The sequence below is a fragment of the Cloeon dipterum genome, chromosome 1 (genome assembly GCF_949628265.1).
Source record: "Cloeon dipterum chromosome 1, ieCloDipt1.1, whole genome shotgun sequence".
NCBI lineage: Eukaryota > Metazoa > Arthropoda > Insecta > Ephemeroptera > Baetidae > Cloeon > Cloeon dipterum.
The window spans coordinates 13,980,732-13,998,753 of NC_088786.1; the positions used below are offsets into that span (position 1 = coordinate 13,980,732).

General features: G+C 43.2%; 1 protein-coding gene across 4 annotated transcripts in view; it reads right to left on the reverse strand.

Moving 5' to 3' along the window:
- The window catches only part of LOC135934998 (GATA-binding factor C-like), a 59,483-nt gene that overhangs the window by 24,724 nt on the left and 16,737 nt on the right, over positions 1–18,022 (reverse strand). For 2 of the 4 annotated variants that reach the window (XM_065477037.1, XM_065477029.1), the window contains exons 3-5: positions 16,533–17,408; positions 14,234–14,311; positions 13,868–14,013 (exon numbers count right to left, since the gene is read on the reverse strand). In XM_065477037.1, the coding sequence (XP_065333109.1) occupies positions 13,868–14,013; positions 14,234–14,311; positions 16,533–17,408 (1,100 nt within the window). The remainder of the gene's footprint in view (positions 1–13,867; positions 14,014–14,233; positions 14,312–16,532; positions 17,409–18,022) is intronic. The other 2 variants (XM_065477053.1, XM_065477045.1) reach the window with 2 other exon arrangements.

Genomic DNA, 18,022 nt, shown 5'->3' on the forward strand with positions numbered 1-18,022 from the left:
TAAAAATTTCCATATTTTTATTTATCGTTTTACTCCCAGCGTACACTATTTGTCACACGGTCGGAGGTGCGGCTTTAAATTGGATTTCAGCTGTCATCGAGGCGTTAACCTTTCTGGAAATTTCACGATCTAATAAAATTTTCAAAATACAACTTACACAGCAAGAACTTGTGTATAGAAGAATATTTTACTGTTTGTCTCAAATTGATTTGAATGTATTTTTAAACAAAAACTACAGTTGCAAATATATTTAGTTATTGACTTTGCAAGAATAAACAAATATACAGTATGAAAGTACAATTCACAGTTTCTGGGTGGTTGATTATTAGAACATGAAAACTGAATGTTTAAGGGCCAAACCGTCTTTTTGGCATTTTGAGTTGCAAAAATCGTGAATACGTTCAAAGTAGAGCATTAAATTAAGAAATAGCGGCTTGCCACTCCTTTTCCAGCGATCTAGCGCTCCCCCACAGAATAAAATAATTCGTGCGCGGCCTCCGCCCTGGAAACGCGTGCAAAAAGGACCAGTTCTGCCACCGATTCATTTTTCTACATCTCATTTCGTTTCAGCGCAGCGGTAGCTTGGCGGCTGACGCTGCCAAAATTACGCACACACGTTTTATTATTATTAACAGCGAGCGGCCGACAAGTTTTTTTCGGTTGGGCCGCTAATGCGCGCATTAAATTGTCAATTTTCATGCGGGCGCCCCGCAAGTATCAGTGCTTTGTGTCAAAGGTTAGCAGAATTATGACAAACAGCTTCTACTGATGTCTCAATGCCGACATTGCCGACCCTCTAAATGCATTAAAGTGGATCGATACTTTTTGCAATGAAATATTATGTTCTTAATTTGGGAAGTAGTCAAAACTTTTAGTAATAATCGGTTCATTAGCACCTCATTTGAATAAATAACAATGTCAAACTGTCCAAAAATCGAAATATAATGTATTTTGTTACTAAAGGAAGCTACAACTGTTGAGGCTTGACCTCATTTTTCGGAAATAATTGCTTTTGACCTATTGGCATCCTCAAAAATGAATACACGAAAAATTTGACATGAATTTCATTTAATAGGTTGACGGAATTCCCATAATTTCTGCAGTTTCAATCCTCTTTAAACACCTCTTTTTTATTTAACGACGTGCTATATAAATACATATTTTGCCAGCGGACACCCGGCGACTGCTTTATGGTAATTAATGATTTACAACTCTCATTACGCGGCGGGCAAAATATTGATTCTCCCGCACCATTAATGAAGATGTTAAATTTAAAAATTTTGGAGCGCATAAACATTTTAATATTATATACGCACATTTTCCACTTGGGAAGAGGGAGAGGCGAAATAACCTGCTGCTTCGCCTCCTCATACATTAATCCTTTATTATATTCCGGCTCTCCGCGTCAGTCCAGTCTCGGCCTCAGCGATCGAGCGATGCCCGCGAGACATAATTCGGTTTTATACTCTCTCAGTCAGTCAGATTTTTTCCTCTCTAATTTCCAAAGCGCTTTACCGATATCGCGTGCAGAGTGCTGGTTTTACATATGCGCATAAAAAGAGTTTCACCCGCGGCCCAATCGCGTAGAGGAATGTGAAAAATGCTTCAGGAATTCCTCAGACATCTGCTGGAAAGTGGAGTGGCTCACAGGCTAATTGTGCATCGGGAATCAATTATGCGGGACGTATCCTGCAAAAATTCATGCCTAATTTTTGTAGTTTAATTTTCTATTTTTTTTTTAACTTCTGCTCAGCGCATCCCGTGGGCTATGAGTTCATCGGGTCCCAATAACACCGCTAATTAAGTTAGAAAGGCCATCATTTTTAAACTAGGGTGTCCATAATTGAAAGATATAAAACACAATGAAAATTTTTTAATCTCTTTTGACTCTACAAGGACTTAATTTTTTCTAATAAAACGATAAAATTTGTTTTTTATATTTTCTACGCTTTTACGGAGAGTTAAGTTGTGGTCGAATGAACTACAATAGAAACATAATAATTCAGGGCGATAATCCCATTATATTGAAAAATTCACAACACGGTCTGGAGGCAGGACCCCCGGAGTGCGCCGCCCGAGCGAGAGTACCATGGAATTAAATCCAACACGTTGCTTTAGCTCACCGCATCCACGCAAACGGTAGCGCAAGCACACATTATGAATTAAAAACCACAACGATATATTTATGCGCATGTGTCTACTTGTCGAGTAAAATTGTTAGACTGACTGGAATGACAGAAAAATGCATGAATAGTTCTAGAAAATCATGAAAATAGTACCTTTGTGGAATTCGGTGCTCTAATTTTGACTTGACAGATTCAAATTTATATTTTTGCTCTGTAGACCATCATTTTGAAGTGCTGCAACTTGCAACTAGGTTGCAAAATCATAAATCAATTTGACATGTTTATGATTGAAATGTGTGCCAAAGAAAAAATATCCGCTTCAGCTTGTGTATGAAATAGTGCAGTGAGTAATAAAAATTACATTTGTACCATAAAGTGTGGGAACTGGAATATCCACGTTTAACTAACCAAACGACTTTGATAAATTAAACTAGTGTTACATAATTTTGAGTTTCAGGCAGTTGAATTTTCTGAAAAATAAAAATTAGTATCAATCAACTACATTTGAAAATAGCACTAATAATTGACACTATATTATTTTTTGCAATCATTTCCAAAACTTCAGGTCCTGTCCAAACTGTGAAAGACTTTGGTCGGTTATTAAAATGGCAAGTGTTAATTTAAAAATAAATTCTAATACGTAAGATCTTTCTGCAGATCTTAGTTCGATATTTTGTAATAATTTTTCGTTGAGCAGTCTTTGCGCCTCTCCATTAACCGCTCCCGCTCTGAAGCGTATTTTATAGTAGTCGGAGAAATATCTCACTTATGACGCGCAGGGTGGGTCTCAATTAAAATTAATTTATTAACACCCATACGCGACTGGCGCTGAGAGAGCAATAATTTAGGCGTTGCGCTGGTCAACACACACGGCGTGTATGGGAGGCAAACGGTGCAATTAGAGGACAAAAATGCGTGTTATTCAAGACTTTTTCCAGCGTGCTACTCACTGATAGAGAGCGAGTGCTGGAATTGAGAGTCCGTCTGGCAAGTTGAGCTTTTCTCCAGTTGACGTGAAGGAATTGTGCTGCTTTTTAGTGACAGTGATCGATTGAGCAAGCCTTATTTACGAACATGCGACCGAGCATAATTGTATTTGCCTGCGTCTCGAGTGATACTCGCGAGCCAGCGAGCAATTAGTTGATGCTTTATAAGCTTATTAGGCGTAAAAAAGATTAAAATGGGCGATTATCACTGGCGTGCGCACCGACCGCAGTTTCTTCTTGGAAACAAACAATATATCGAGTCTGCCTGGATTAATGGTGATCAGAACACAGTAAAGGCAATGAATTAGCACTAATTTTAGTTTGAAAAATTGCATTCTCCTGTTTTTCAATATCAGAATTTATTTTGAGTACTTGCTGATCTGCATTTCGAAGAGCAAAAATGAATGAATTAACAAGCCAAAGCTTTTTAGAATATTCGTTCCTCAGATAAAAAGTATACACACACACACACACATATACATATATGTACTATGTGTTCTGCACCTGTGAATATCATCTGTCTTAATGTAAGTTGGAGGCTGGTGAGTCAGTTGTAGAACTCAGATCTTTGCAGTGAGCTTCTCTTGCACTGGTTCATCCACCCTCTCTGGTCACGCCACCGCGTTTCTACTTTCAGAGGCCGAAATCATAAATTTCGCGGCTCAAAAACTCTCGGCGCGCGTTATTCACCGTTAGCAGCTAGCGCACTTTGCACACCGCCAGTCTCGCACTTGATCAATGGTTCGCTCCTCCGGGGTAATAAATAATGTAACTCGTGCTGCTCAACAATCGGCTGCACCACGCGAGAAAGGAAAATCCCCTTGCACGGAGCTGAGCGCAGAGCAGAGGTTAATGAAAATAGCAGCGAAATGCTTACTGAGAAAGAGAAATGGCAGCACACCTGCCTTCCTCTTTGAATATATGAATATCAGCAGGTTCCGCGTTTTGAGGCACTTTTGATGACTGTCAAAAAAGTCAAGATAGAACTGCAGAATAAAATAAATTAACACTAAAAATGAGAGCTTTTTATCGAGTGATTCAAACGTTAAATAGATTTGTCATCACCTAATTTTAATTTCTGATAATGCCAAAGAGTCATTGTATTAACTTTATATAATGACAACAGCTAGCATTATACAAAAATGTTTCTTCTTTTGTTAGGTATATCTAGAACAATCCTAGAGAATGATTCAGCTTATTATAAATCTCTTGAGATTTCTCAAATGTTTACTGCTGACAGTAAGCACGTTTTGTGAAAAAAATATAAAAGCAAATCAATAGCAAAGTTTTGGCCAGGCGAAAGGCCTGTTCCTCAAAGGAACCAGAAGGCTAATTAGGCTGCTCTCCATATAATAAAATTGCTAGCCGTTCGAATTGAATATTTACGATTTTCCATTTAATTGCACCCATCCCCTCTTATTAAATCGGTGCGCTGGAAGTATATTTCATTCCTGCCTGATTTTTATTGCATCATTTTCGAAGGCAATAAACACACGGGCCGAGAGACAATGCGCGCACCTTCCAAAGTTCCTCGTCGAATAAAATTTCAGCTTTTATATGCACGCGCGGCAATTGGCCCTCTCCAACTGCTGTGTTGTAAGTATAAAACTTTTCCTCGCTTTTTCTCTCTTTCTACTCCACACACACACACTGCAGGATTTATTCTCTCGACCATAAAACATCTCGCATAGTGTGTGTATGTCCGCCGAGAGAATCACTGCTCCCATAACATTTTTATGATCTTACACGAAAATATTTCTCTGCTTCTTCCTCCTCAGCGAGAATTTTATCCACCAGAGAAAAATAATGTCAACCGCGAGCGATGACTGTAATAACTTTTGTCCCTCTCCAATTGGGATAATGATAAGGGCCGCCTTGGGCACGACAAGAAGTGTTAAGGTAAAAATGTGCGGCAAATCTCATTAAAAACAAAAGGAAAGAAGGGAGAGCTTTTACAACACCTTCCAGGCACGCGCATTAACATATTAAATTTATTGCTATCCGGCGTTGCGTATATGTACCTTTCCAGCACTTCCCTCGGTCCTATGGGGGTGAGAAAGGGAAAAATTATTATTGCCATTAAATCAGGACCGGAATTAATTCATTCAGAAGGAGAGGAAGACGCAAATCAGAACGAACATTCGTACTAGATTTCCCAAGAGATTTTGAGGTTGAAATTAAATATTAAAGGAGTCAGATTCTTCGTTTCATCCATATTCGAGTGTTTTTTTTTACGAAGAATAATTTATTTGTATAGACTTGCAGTGGCCATAAATCCAATTAAGAAGCAGTGCATCTTTTTGCCCATTGAAAGCAAAATCGAGAAGAGCAAGTGTGCACTATTAATGTTCTTTCTCATTCAGCCGCATTTAAAAGTGACGACAATATGAGCCGTTCCGAGAATCGCGGTCATCAATTGCTTTGTGGATGCAACCAGCAAGCCAGCATCTGTGTGTTTGTATAATATTTATTTAGCCGTAATCCAAGTGCATTATATCATTGTTTCGCGCAGTGCATGTGCATAGAGTGCACAAACACATACGCTAATAAATATGATTTAGAGAACACACTACCGTACACATGTCATTATGCAAATATATGAGAATGCTCGCCGTCGTGTGCTGTTGCTCGCATTACAATACACACACTGTTACAGTTCCTATTTAAGAGCAATGCACACACAACGCCCACCGCAAATAAATAAATTATTTATACATCATACACTGCGGCTGTCCCGCGCGCTTTTCAAAATACTCTGCTACTCCTGCAGCACGCGGTAATGAATTATGGCGTGTTTCGTCATCTCCGCGCCTCTTTTTGCACCTTTGGAATCGGAAAACGGAATTCGGCGCGCCACGAATCATAAAATGCTGTCAAAAACCGATCCACAACACTTGGTCGAGAAACAGGTCTCTCGCTCTTCGATGTGTGTGTGTGTGTGTGTATATATAAAATAAAATAAAAGGGCCATTGAAAGTGTAACAACAAATCCGCGCCGATGGCTTAAGAAAGGCATGCACGTTATATACGAAGGAAAATAAAAATATTATTAATGTTGGTGGTTGGTAATTAAAAAGACAGGTTATAATGGTCGGCCGCGCGGCTGCTGCAGCATCCAACAAGCGGGCTCAATACACATAAAATAGCCGGCCTGCTCTCTTCTGCTGCCCGCGTGTGTGTACGTAGTTAAGCTGTTAAATATTATTTTTTATTAACGAGATTTTCACGACCACAGCCAGCAGCGCAGGAGAAAATCTCACGACAGCTAGTTGTAATAATCATTTCAAAATTTATTTTTTAAGCGATTTTAATCGAGTGAGAAAATCTTGTTTATTAAGATGTTATCGCGGCGCCGTGTTATCTGCGCTCGTACTCACCGCGGCTAATTAAATCGCTGGCGACATGCATGCACCCGAAAATTGAAATGTTGCCTTGATAAGCAGCCACTGTGAGTGTGTGTGTGTGTGTTTATCGCGCGCGGCCACTTGTCCGTGATGATATACACGAATTAGCCACAGCTAACTGACTTTGATAATATTTCAAAGTTGGATTGCAAGGTAATTTGAATTTCAATTCTGTTCATTTGCCAATTAATCAAGCATATAATGTAATAAGGCTTATCTGACAGAACGTGAGATAATATATGCATATGTTAACGCTCCCAATGCAGTTATTAAGTTTAGCTGAAAAAAAGACTCAGGGTCAACCTTTAAAAAATCTTTGAAAGACTTACTATAGCTCTGCTCTCAGTGAATTGTTTTTATGCGAGGAAATAATCTTGTCACTAAACAAAAAGTCAGGGTTTGGTCTCAATTTTGCTAACCAAAGTGATCTACGCAATTTGTCAATGATCTGGGGCGGGACGAGTTTGTCTCTGGCCGCAACTGTTTTAGGACTGCTGTCCTCTTTAAAGTACCAAATAATAATAAAAATCGATCCTGTGGAGTGCTCGTAGTTAGTTGTTCCTCATTCGTATGGCTAGTGTTTCCAATCGTGAAATCGGGCAGATTAAACCGAACGAACGAGCCGAAGCCACCACGCCCTAGTCAGCTGTTTTCGTTTGGACGATGAGAGAGAGCACATGTATAGAGGGAATTTCATTTACAGTTAGAGCCGTTCGGCGTGTACACCGCGCAAAACTAACAAATTGACAATTCGGGGGCCGCTTATCGATCGCTGCGGATCAAATCTCGGCTGCGTGTTGGGCGATGCACCTGCGGTGTAATTACAAATAATGACGGAGTATTTGTTTACAAGTGCAATCAGCGGATAAATCTCGGGCTGCCTTTCATCGTGCTGCCGTGTGTTTATTAACGCAGACAGATGAAACCGGCAGATTGATCCGCGCGTAATAAACATTTTGGTGCCGTTTTTTGCCAACCACGCCGTAAAAATCACGAGAAACGTTGATTCTTTTGTGTTATTTTTTTCAGGACGCGGATAAATGAACAAAAAGGCAGATATCATAACCGCAGGCAACAAAGGCCTTGATTGTGCGCGCATGGAAATGTTATCACTCATCAGCGAGTCGTGCTACCAAATTTCTGATCGACAACTGATAAAAAGAAAGCCAGCCAAGTCAATCACTGCGGTGCTGCCAAGCAGAAATGAAATGAAATAATTATTGTGACGATTGTTTCAGCCTTTTTCGATGGTTTGGATAAAAAAAACGAGGCAAATGGGTCGAACTTGGATAAAAGCTTGCCAATTTCTTGAAAGTCAAGTTTCAACACCTTTTGTTTGTATGGTAGAAAGTAAATAAAATTAACTTTCGGAAGCCCAAAAAGACGGGGGATAAACTATTTTTCATTCCTTGGAGGTTACGTTAGGCTTCCATATTCATCCACAAAATTGTTTTTGAAAAATTAGTTATGTGTTTATGAAATGCGCAATTTCACCTGCAATTATTGTAGAGGGCAAGGCAATCACGGCACTTGCTTTCACCCCGTCTCGTCTCGTCTCTCTTTCTCGTGCGTCTTGGGCGAAATTTTGTAATCACCCATCGAATTCCCATGCGCACACAGCTGATGCCAATAACAGTAATGAGATGTGGCGCGCCGATCATTAAGTGCCACGCTGGCTGATACCAGTCATTAAACAGGCATGATTACCCTGCCCTCTCCAAAAAGTATAAGCATGTGAAAATGGAGGCGCTGGGTAATAAATGAAATCATCCGCGAGCACACACACACACACACACACACACACACAATTCAATACGATGCAGACAATATGTTTGTTTACACAGAGCGAGAGGAGGCCCATTGTGTGTTATTTCGAGAGATGGAACGCTGCGGGTCATGAGGTCATCCTCGTTGGTGCTGTAAATAATAATAACACACTCGCAGGGCTCGTACGTCTTATTTGTAAGAGCAAAAACCTATGCACTAACGCGATCGGACAAAAGGGGAAAGACGTTCTCGGCGCCGCGTGCTTTTGACATTTGCTTCTTTGACTTTCGCCTTGTGCGGTGTCAAAACTGAAAAATCAATTATTCAAGCAGCAGAGGTGAATATCCTTGGTGCTTGGCGAACACAAAATTAAAACTGAGTTGGTCAATGATCAGTCAAGTTTCTCTCGGAAGGAGAGTCTGCTGTGGACGCTCGGATTTGAAAGTTTCAGGTGTCCACTCGCTCTCGTTTCAAAACCAGTGTTAGGTGCTCTCGAATTAAACGGCCGTCCATTAGCAAATTAGACGCCTCGGCGTGCACCGCCAACACCACAATGAGGCTATGATGAATTGGGCCCGGGCGCCGAGATGAGTGAATCTAGATAAACAGGACTCTCGCTCCACCGCAAATTTATTCGTAGTTTTTGGTTCCGCGATTTGATTGCATGTCTAATAGTCTAAAAAGACAGCGCAGCATTGATTGAAAAGTATATGCACGGAGAGGATAGCAGCATTATACTCTTCCACCGCGGCGCGCTCCGCTCCTAATTAGCATATTGAGCTGCGCCTCTATTATACACGAGAGCAGACTATACATGCCGTGGCATAGCAGGCTGTATGGTCAGCTGGATATTTCAACACGCGGCCTAGCAGCAGGCTGAATTGGGTCAATATATATCCACCTACAACATTCACCTCAACTCTTACACGCGCGTTTTTACGCGGAAATCGACACTCGCGGTGCGCGCGACGATTATAGACAATCGTGTTTGCATGGTTTCATTTTCATACCGCCGCGCTGATTGGCATTGAGAGATTAACTCGGCTCGATAACAACTTGTGCTGACTGTTTTGATAATTGCGTCTTCACTGGATGTTAATACGATTCCAGGAGTTTAACTTGTGTTGACACAAAAAAGCACTCGAGTCGTGTTTTAGTGCCCAATTTGTCCGTAGCTTATACGGCGCGCGGGTCGTTAAAGATTAATGAGCAGTGCAATTAAAAGTGCAATTTGAACGGAAACCAATCAGCAGTGGCCAATTAATGGGTAATCCATTAATTTCTGCAGGGAGCAATAAAAGTGCTCCTTTCTAATATGCAAAACGTCGTCCAATTAACGCAGCATTACTCTCTGCTCTGATCGAGAAAACCAGTTCGTTATGATTATTATTGCCATATTCATTATTGAAACATAGTTGTCCGGGGGGAAATTAATTTCCTCTTACATTATTTCGCCGTGCCTGTCGATAAATCAACCCAATCAGCTGGCGACGTTTCTGCTTCTCTTGTCACCTGCCATTTACCATATGATTTTTTTCCGCACACGACTGTGTGTTGTGGTTTCCCAATCACTAATAAATGGCAATTAACTCCACCGTCACTCGGTGAGGTCATGAAAATGATCGCGTTTTCCGCACAAAAACTCGGCTGTGTCGAACTAATTATAAGCGAACCGTTACAAAATGTAATGATCGCGATGCTTCATTAATTAACAAGTGATTATAAATATAAAGTGGCAGACGAGCCGCGCAGCGTCTCTCTTTCTCCTCGCGCGTATACAACATAATACAAAACGCTGCTGGCGGCGCTGCCGCCGTTTATTTCAGAGCCAGGGTGCGGCTGCTGCTGCTAAAATGGATTTGCAATAAATTGATCGAAACCGCGCTGTTTCCATATAATAAAGGAGGCGAGCGGGCGAGTTATAGAGCAGGCAAATTTGTTGCGAAGAAAAGAGCGCTGCAGAGAGCAGCAATTCGCGCGCCGCTCACGCCTCTACGCTACACATACACAACGCAGAAAAGAGAAGAGAGGTGAGCGAGTGCCGCCGCGACTGAAAAGAGCTGTTACACTTTTGCTCGCGTGAGGCGACACATACAAACGCGCGCGTAACGAAATAACTCGCACTTTCGCCAGCGCCCATCGATCTGCCCGCCCGCTCCATATGAAAATTTAAATTCGGGTGGCTGCTTGCCTGCCCCCCTTCCACTATCTCCGACAAATGGAGGTTCAAATTTGAAAAATGCATTTCTTGATAGGTTTACAAAATTCATAAGTGTTTTGAATAATATTTTCCTGTTTAACAAGGCAATATTATTATTATTTTTTTTTAAATAATTCTAAATAAAAAAATTAAGATTCAAGGTTTTCAAGGAAGCGTCTTGATGTTAAATTATCATTCATCAGAAAAAAGTTCCATTAATATATTTCAATAACATTGTAAAATGCAAATGTTTTTTTATGAAAATGATATGGAAATAAAATGTTACACAACAATGCCGCTTGAATAAAAAATCTGATTTGCACAAAAAGGAGCGATCAGAACTGAATAATATCGACACTTCATAGCATCTTTTGTGGTTTTTAAATTGAACAAACCCTCCTGCGCCCCAGCGCACTTTGTCAGGCAAAAGCAAACCGCAATTTCCACGTCGCCCCTGTCGCAATTTTCCGAATGGCGAGCCGGAACCGCCGCCGCGCACCAACCGCCAGCAAAGTTCATTATATTTGGGGCTCCGCGCAGCAGCAGCAGCAGCAGCAAAAGCAGCCACTTCAGATGTCTGTGTCGCCTCGCGCGCGCCTCACAAAGGCTTGCCAAATTGAATGGGGCCTGCCCTTGTCAGTTCTCGTTGCAAACATGCACCCCGCGTCGTGGAAAATGTGTCGGAAAATCTTTGGCAGCACGCAAGCGTCATGAGGGTGCTTCCAGCGAGTGTGTGTGTATGTACGAGTGCAGCCGTGGTGTTGTCATGACTACCAAGGCCCGTGCCAGCCACTCCCCTCTTGCTCCGAGCACCACCAAAGGGAAGTTGCGAACGATTCACAAGCCAAATCCGAATTTATCATATAATGGCTTATTGTTAGAGTTACAACTGGAGGAGCATTGAGGGAGCAGAAATTTTTATTTCTGCTTGTTTCAATCAACGGACTGCGACAAGAAAAATTTTCAATTCGGCAGCAAGAGCAAATTTAACAGAACAATTTGTTTCAAAATAATATCATACGCTATAAAAATGTCTGGAAACTTTCGATCAGCAGTAAAAAGTAACTCTTTCAATGAATTATTTTTAAAATATTGGTCCTCTGATAGAAATCACTCTTTATACGTGAACGGTAAATGCTGCGAATTCCGACGAAGGAGACTTTGCCGCCCAACATCGAGGGCATCCATCACTCGGCGTGACACTCGCCGAGCAATTTGAAGGGCAGAAATCGAATCGCGAAGCGCTGCCCACGGGATGCGCGTAAAATAATATTATTTACTGCTACTGGCGGTTACTGCATTATTTTCCAGAGCATAAATCAAAATAATTGTCCAGCAGCCACCGCGGCAACAACAATAATAGCGACCATAATCTGAATTGGCTGCAAGTGCGCGCCGGCTGTAATTTCGCTGCGAGTTTTGCTAAAAAGCTGGCCGAGAGCGAGCACTTAATAATAATAAAAGTGGATGGGCAAAAGTTGGCAAACCGCGGAATGGGTGAGTTATGACACAGCCACAGAGAGCTAGCTACCCTCTGCTGCCGCCGGCTGCCTCCAATATTGGCCCGACTGCGCCGTACATAATGATATGAATTTGGCACACCAATTTATATTAAACAACAAACCGCTACGAGCACTGCCACAACAACAACAGCAGCATCTGAAGTAGCGAGTGCGTGCCCGGCCCTTTCTAGCAGCCCACTCCGAGAACACGTTCGCTTTAACCCTTTGGGGCTGCTTCGAATAAGTGGGATGTGGTTAATATTCTCGTATTCGCTCCTACTCTTAGACGAAGATAATCTAATCAAATTCTTAAACAATTCAATTGAATTGGATGTCTTAGAATCTGTTTATAGTATGAGCTGAATGTTCTCCTGTGTTAAAGTCATTGATTTTTAATTAAAGTTTTTACTATTCGCACGAGCAAGCCAAACAAGAAAAATTAAAAAAAGTAAAACAAAAGGTTCGACAGTAAACGAGGACGGGTTCAAGAAAGAATTTCACCCGACTACAGGAAAACCAACCATACTTGGATCCAGCTAATAAGTATGGGAGAGTGCGTAATAATACTAAACAAAGCACGCATGTTTTGCCAGTTTCCTAGATTTAAAATTGGATTTCTGCTCGCTTCATTGGGAGGGTTGCGAGCGAGACACTGCTGGAGAGGCCCCGGCAATAAATTACCCGCAGTAATCTTCCGCCCCTGGCTTCCCTGCTGCATTTATACATTTATATATACAACCGCCACAAACGGAAAACACATAAACGTCCCTGCCGTAATATACGAAAATTCACAAAACACAAGAGGTCTATTTTCCTGTTGCAGCCAAAGTGATGTAGTTTAGGATTTATTTCTCTTTTTAGGGTCGACATATTCGACTGCTCCATGAGGGTTCCAAAATATCAGGTGACACACCACACCTTTGGAATAGAGAAACACCTTTCAAGCTTTTTCCTACTATCGATTATTATAGCTCGCGCAAAAACGGTCACAAAATCCCGGGAAAGTGTATCATTAGCATGAAATGATGATTTAACGCAGCATTATATAATAAAATTCCCTGAAAGCTTTTTGGCGTCTTGGATTTCATACGCACAGGTGTAAAGACAAAGAGAAACACCTGCCTGGGGAGCGAGCTGCGCGGTTGGTTGTCTTGTTGTTGTGGTTGTTGCCGCTGCGTTGCTCGAAAATGAATATAATTAAACGAGATGGAGAGGCCGGTGTTTTCTGTTCCTGTCCACCTGAGGAAGCGCGCAAATAACCCCCTGATGATGAATTACACAGGTGGAAACGCGACGCCTAATTAACATGCGTGCGAACGGTCGCGATTCGTCAATCCGCGCGACAGCAATTTAATTAGCAGAACCTCGTCGACATGTTAGAAAGATTCGGTGGAAATTCCAATCTAATAGATGATATTCTAAACCTTTTATTTTATCCCAGACTCTGCACGGACACATCAGGTTCTTTTTAATGGTGGCCAATAAATTTCTGTACACAACCGCCTAGTTAACGCTTTCCAGGCTCTCGAGGAGATAAAAAATTTATCACTAAACGCGTGTGTTGTACAACATTGTGTCCTCATCAGGTACTCTGTAATTTATGATAACCCTGGCCGGTCGCGCGGGCTGATTATTTTTCCTGCGCTCTTCCCTCCGCCTCCCTCCGAAATAATAAATGTTGACATTTTATTCTCACGTGTGCGCTTGTTCCTTCGCTCAGGGAAATATCTTATTTTTAATTCCGAGAAAGGGATCGGATTTTATGTGCACGCCTCTCTCTCTCGAGGATTAATTGGCGTGGTTCGGATTCCACTCTGTTCCTATTAATTGACAAGTAGCAGCACTGCGGTCAAGCGAGGCAAGAAACTTTAGTGATACTTACAAGTCTTCGTTTCGGTTTGATGAGTGGTCGATTCTGGCCGTTCATTTTGTAGTAGAGGCCGCACGCGTTGCACAGGTAGTGTCCGGTGCCGTCCCTGCGCCACAGGGGTGTCGAGGTTGCGCCACAATTGACACATTCTCGCCCCTCTGCGGGTGGAGGAGAGACAAAAAAGAGATATATGAGTTATGCAAGTTCGACCAGGGAACAGTCGGGGAATGAGAGATAGAGAAAAAAGCAAATAAAACGGGAAATTGATGGATCGAGCAAGCGAGAGAAGAGGGAAAACGTATGAAATGAATGAAAGAAGAAGCAGCATGCGGTGTGATTAATTCTACGGTGTTAGGAAAAAGGAAATTTGTGTCTCACCACCAGCATTCTCTCTGTGATTAACACCAGAGACAGAGTCAAAAGAGGAGGAGCAAGATTTTGCATCAGTCCAGCCACCTAAACATGGGTACCCTCAATCAGTCCCGAAATTCGCCTTTTGTTTTGAATAATTGTTCGTTCGAGCTTGAACTTAAACGGTTTCACAGACTATACTGATTGTGGGTGAAACAAAAGACGAAAATCGCTCAGCAGACTCCCCACAAGTTGAGTGCAATCTTTGCCACCTGCTTGGCCCACAAACCCCTATTTTCCCATTACTATTTACAAACAATTTATCGCCCCCTGTCGAACGCTATTAATTCAGTCTCGCCGGCCGACTTGTTAACAGCAAAAACAATCCACTCACGAGAGGAGCCAGCTCGCATGTTAAAAATGCACGGGGGATGCGTCGTCGGCTGCACCCTTGTGGTTTTCCACACCCCCGCGTTTGACGCAACGCCGCCCGCCCTCTCTAAACATGCGAGAGCAGCTGACTCGTTTCAGATTAGGGACTCTATCTCGTGTGTTTGTATTAACTGAAGGGGTCGTACAATCGAATTAATCGCGCCGGCCGAGTTGATTTCTAAATAGTAATTACATAGATTCGCGCCCGGCGCCGCTGCCGCCACCAACGCAAGCCACTAATAGAGCGAAACGAGGCCTTTCATGTGGTGAGCCACACACGACGAATTAATTTTTGCCCCCGCGCGCATATTAATTGGCGCCATCTGATTATCAGATAAGTGTGCGCCTTTCATCGTTCACCCATAGAGATGTGGTCGCAAAAAATAAGGCTTTGGCGGTGAAGAAAGGATGTTTGAAAGAAGGCGGAAGGATGGACGGGATGCGGCCGGCGCCTGTAAGCGCAATTTGCTCTGGGCGCGCATACTCACACACTCTCATTTGGGTCTTTTGTCTTTCTCGTGCCGGCGGCGCCATGTGTGTACAAAATCCTCTCAAAGGATCGCGTTGCACCGCACTGCGGGCGCATTCACCGACACAGGAAGATTCCCACATGCACCGCGGATGCTATATAATTTATATAAAAAAAATCTGAAACCGGCGGAATTGAGTGGGTGCATAGTTTGAACGCGTTTTTAATTGACGAGTTGGTTTAAAACAAAAACTCTTTGTCAACTGGAATTTTCAAGCTATAGATTTCATAAATTTTGCTTTTAATATTAAAAATTCCAAATTCATGTAATTTTATTTCGTAAAGCACAGAGTCTCAATTTTAGACTTGCATTTACTGAAAAATAACATTTTGTTAGCGTTGGCTACAAAGAAATATTGTACTAATAATCTCCAGCTCTTTTCCAGCTTTCATTTTGCAGTGCTAAATATCAATGTTACATGCTTTTAATCGCTGAGAAAATCTAAAAGCTACTGTCTTTCGACATACATTCAAGTTATATGATCCGGCGTGTCTGTTTTAAATGCAGCGAAAAAGCGGTGGATCGCGCTCAGTGTCATTAATCAGATGTCAATCATGAAATTATTTATGTTTGATCGTATCGAAATTGATTATCTTTCACTCCATCAAAACCGCCGCGCACGGCGGCACCGACTGGCGAGGTTAAGCGCGTTATTAATCGTCCGCGCGCGGTGAAAATGAATAAAAGACCGATTGTAATATGTGCCGGCGGAAAAAAAAAATCAAAAACTCCCCGGAGCGGGTTAGTTTGACGAGAAAGGTAGTGCATTAGTCCAGAAAAGGAGATCAAGAATAGTTTGAACATCAATAATAAATATCAAAAGTGGCAGATTCTAATCCAGGAGCACGGTTTTTGCATCAAGTATTGAAGTTAATCTGAATTAATTGCCTTGCAGAGTCATTAATAACTTATCCTCTACAAATCAACAAGTTTGCAATGGTTACCCAGATGTGCAATATTGCCTTTTTCCTTAAGCAGACAATTATTGTAGATATTAAAGGACACGTACTGTGAAATATTATACTCTCTGCAGTGTAAGTTGACATTTCATAATGACAGCATTTGAAGCAATAGTTCTAGAGATAAAGCAATTATAGCGTCAGATGTTAGACTCTGACGTAATAATGACCAAATCTCAGACCTGCTTTGATATTTTTATCGAAATGGACCGATTTCCTGGATCAGAATGTGCATTTAGTGGCTCGGAAAGTTAGTAAACAGCTGTGAATGGCACACACCAGTCCCAAACAGTGCATTTTGTCAGAAAGTCTGTTGAACCAGTTACAAGTCGAGTACAGGGGTGCTGTTAGTTTTGAGAATGTTTTCAGTTTTATTCAGCGAGACTGGCTGAGAGGGTGGCTTACCGGCGCTGGACCTGGACTTCGTCCTCGGTTTGGCGGGGTGCAGGGACTTGTTGGCCCCAAACACGGCCACCGTGGCAGCCGCGTGGTGGTGGTGGTGGTGGTGGTGGGCGGCCGGGTGGTGGAACCCGTAGGCCGAGCCGGGGCTCATATCGCCCGAGGGACTAGCACCGTGGTGGTAAGGGTAGTGCATGTTCTGGTGGTGAGACGACGACGGATAGTGGGCGTGGGGGTGATGCGGGGGCGAGGAGGACGTTGAACTAGACGAGCTGGGGGTGGTGTTGGTCGTGGTGTTGGTGGCGGTCACCGCGAAACGGGCATCACTACCTTCGCGCGGCTTCCCGCTGGAGCAGTTGCCCAGGCTGGTGATCATGGCCGACGGCTTGATGTCGACGCACTCCATGTTGTTGGCTGGCGTAGAGCTGGACGTCGAGCTGGTCGATGACGCTGACGACGCTGACGCCGCCTGCATGGCGGCCTGCGCGACCACGTTCACCGCCTGCTGGTACGACTCGACGGCAGCGACCACGTCGGCCGCGGTGCTGCGCGGCGTCACGGAGTCAGGCGTCGCGTCCTTGGGCGGCGTCGGGGGGAACGAAAACAGGTGGTGGTGGGGGCTGGAGTGCACGGCCGCCGACGAGTGCGGCGGCAGCGGGGGTGGCAGTGACGGCTGCTGCGACTGGTTGTTGCTGTTGTTGGCCGGTGGAGACGGGTGCGGCGTCGACGCAGGGTTCTTGGACGACGCGGCTCCGAACGGCGAACACCACGCCGAGCCGTGCGACGGGTGCGGCACCATCGGCTTGCTTGTGTCCGACATCCAGGGATGCAGGGGGGTGTGGAAGTGCGGCCGGCACACCTGGCTGCTCGACATTCTCGCTGCTGTGGACAAAAAGGACAAAGCTCGGTCAGATTGGACAACCAGATACATCAACTAACGAGTGTTGAGAGAATTCCTACATTGAAATCCCCGCCAACTAATGAGACATTAAAACACGGCATTTTCATTTTTATTTCTCCAAAATTGTCCTGTAACACACTATATATGAGAACCATTTTTCCCATCAAAGGGTCCTTAGGGAAATTTATGGGTGCGTGCATCTGAAATAAATAAATTTTGTGTTTTCCAGCAATCCCACTAACCCACTAATTGGTAGTCGAATTAAAGGAGGGTTGTTTTTACTGCAAACGGATTTCCCCTCACCAGCGGTTTTAATTATTATCGACGCGACGCGCGGCGCACCTTTTTATTTCCCAGCAGCGGCAGCGCGGCGAGGGGGTCATTAAAAACGTCTACACGTACACACGCCGCGTTTGTTCGTACACTGGCAAGACGTTTGGGTGCTGCAGATGCAAACTTTTAATTTCAGGAGAGCTGTGCGGCGCGGCCGTGCACTGTGTGCCTCTTTATTATGCAATGAGTGTAGACACAATAAAAAATAACAGCTGTTGTAAAAATGACGTCACAATGTTATATATTTATTACCCGGCCGCTG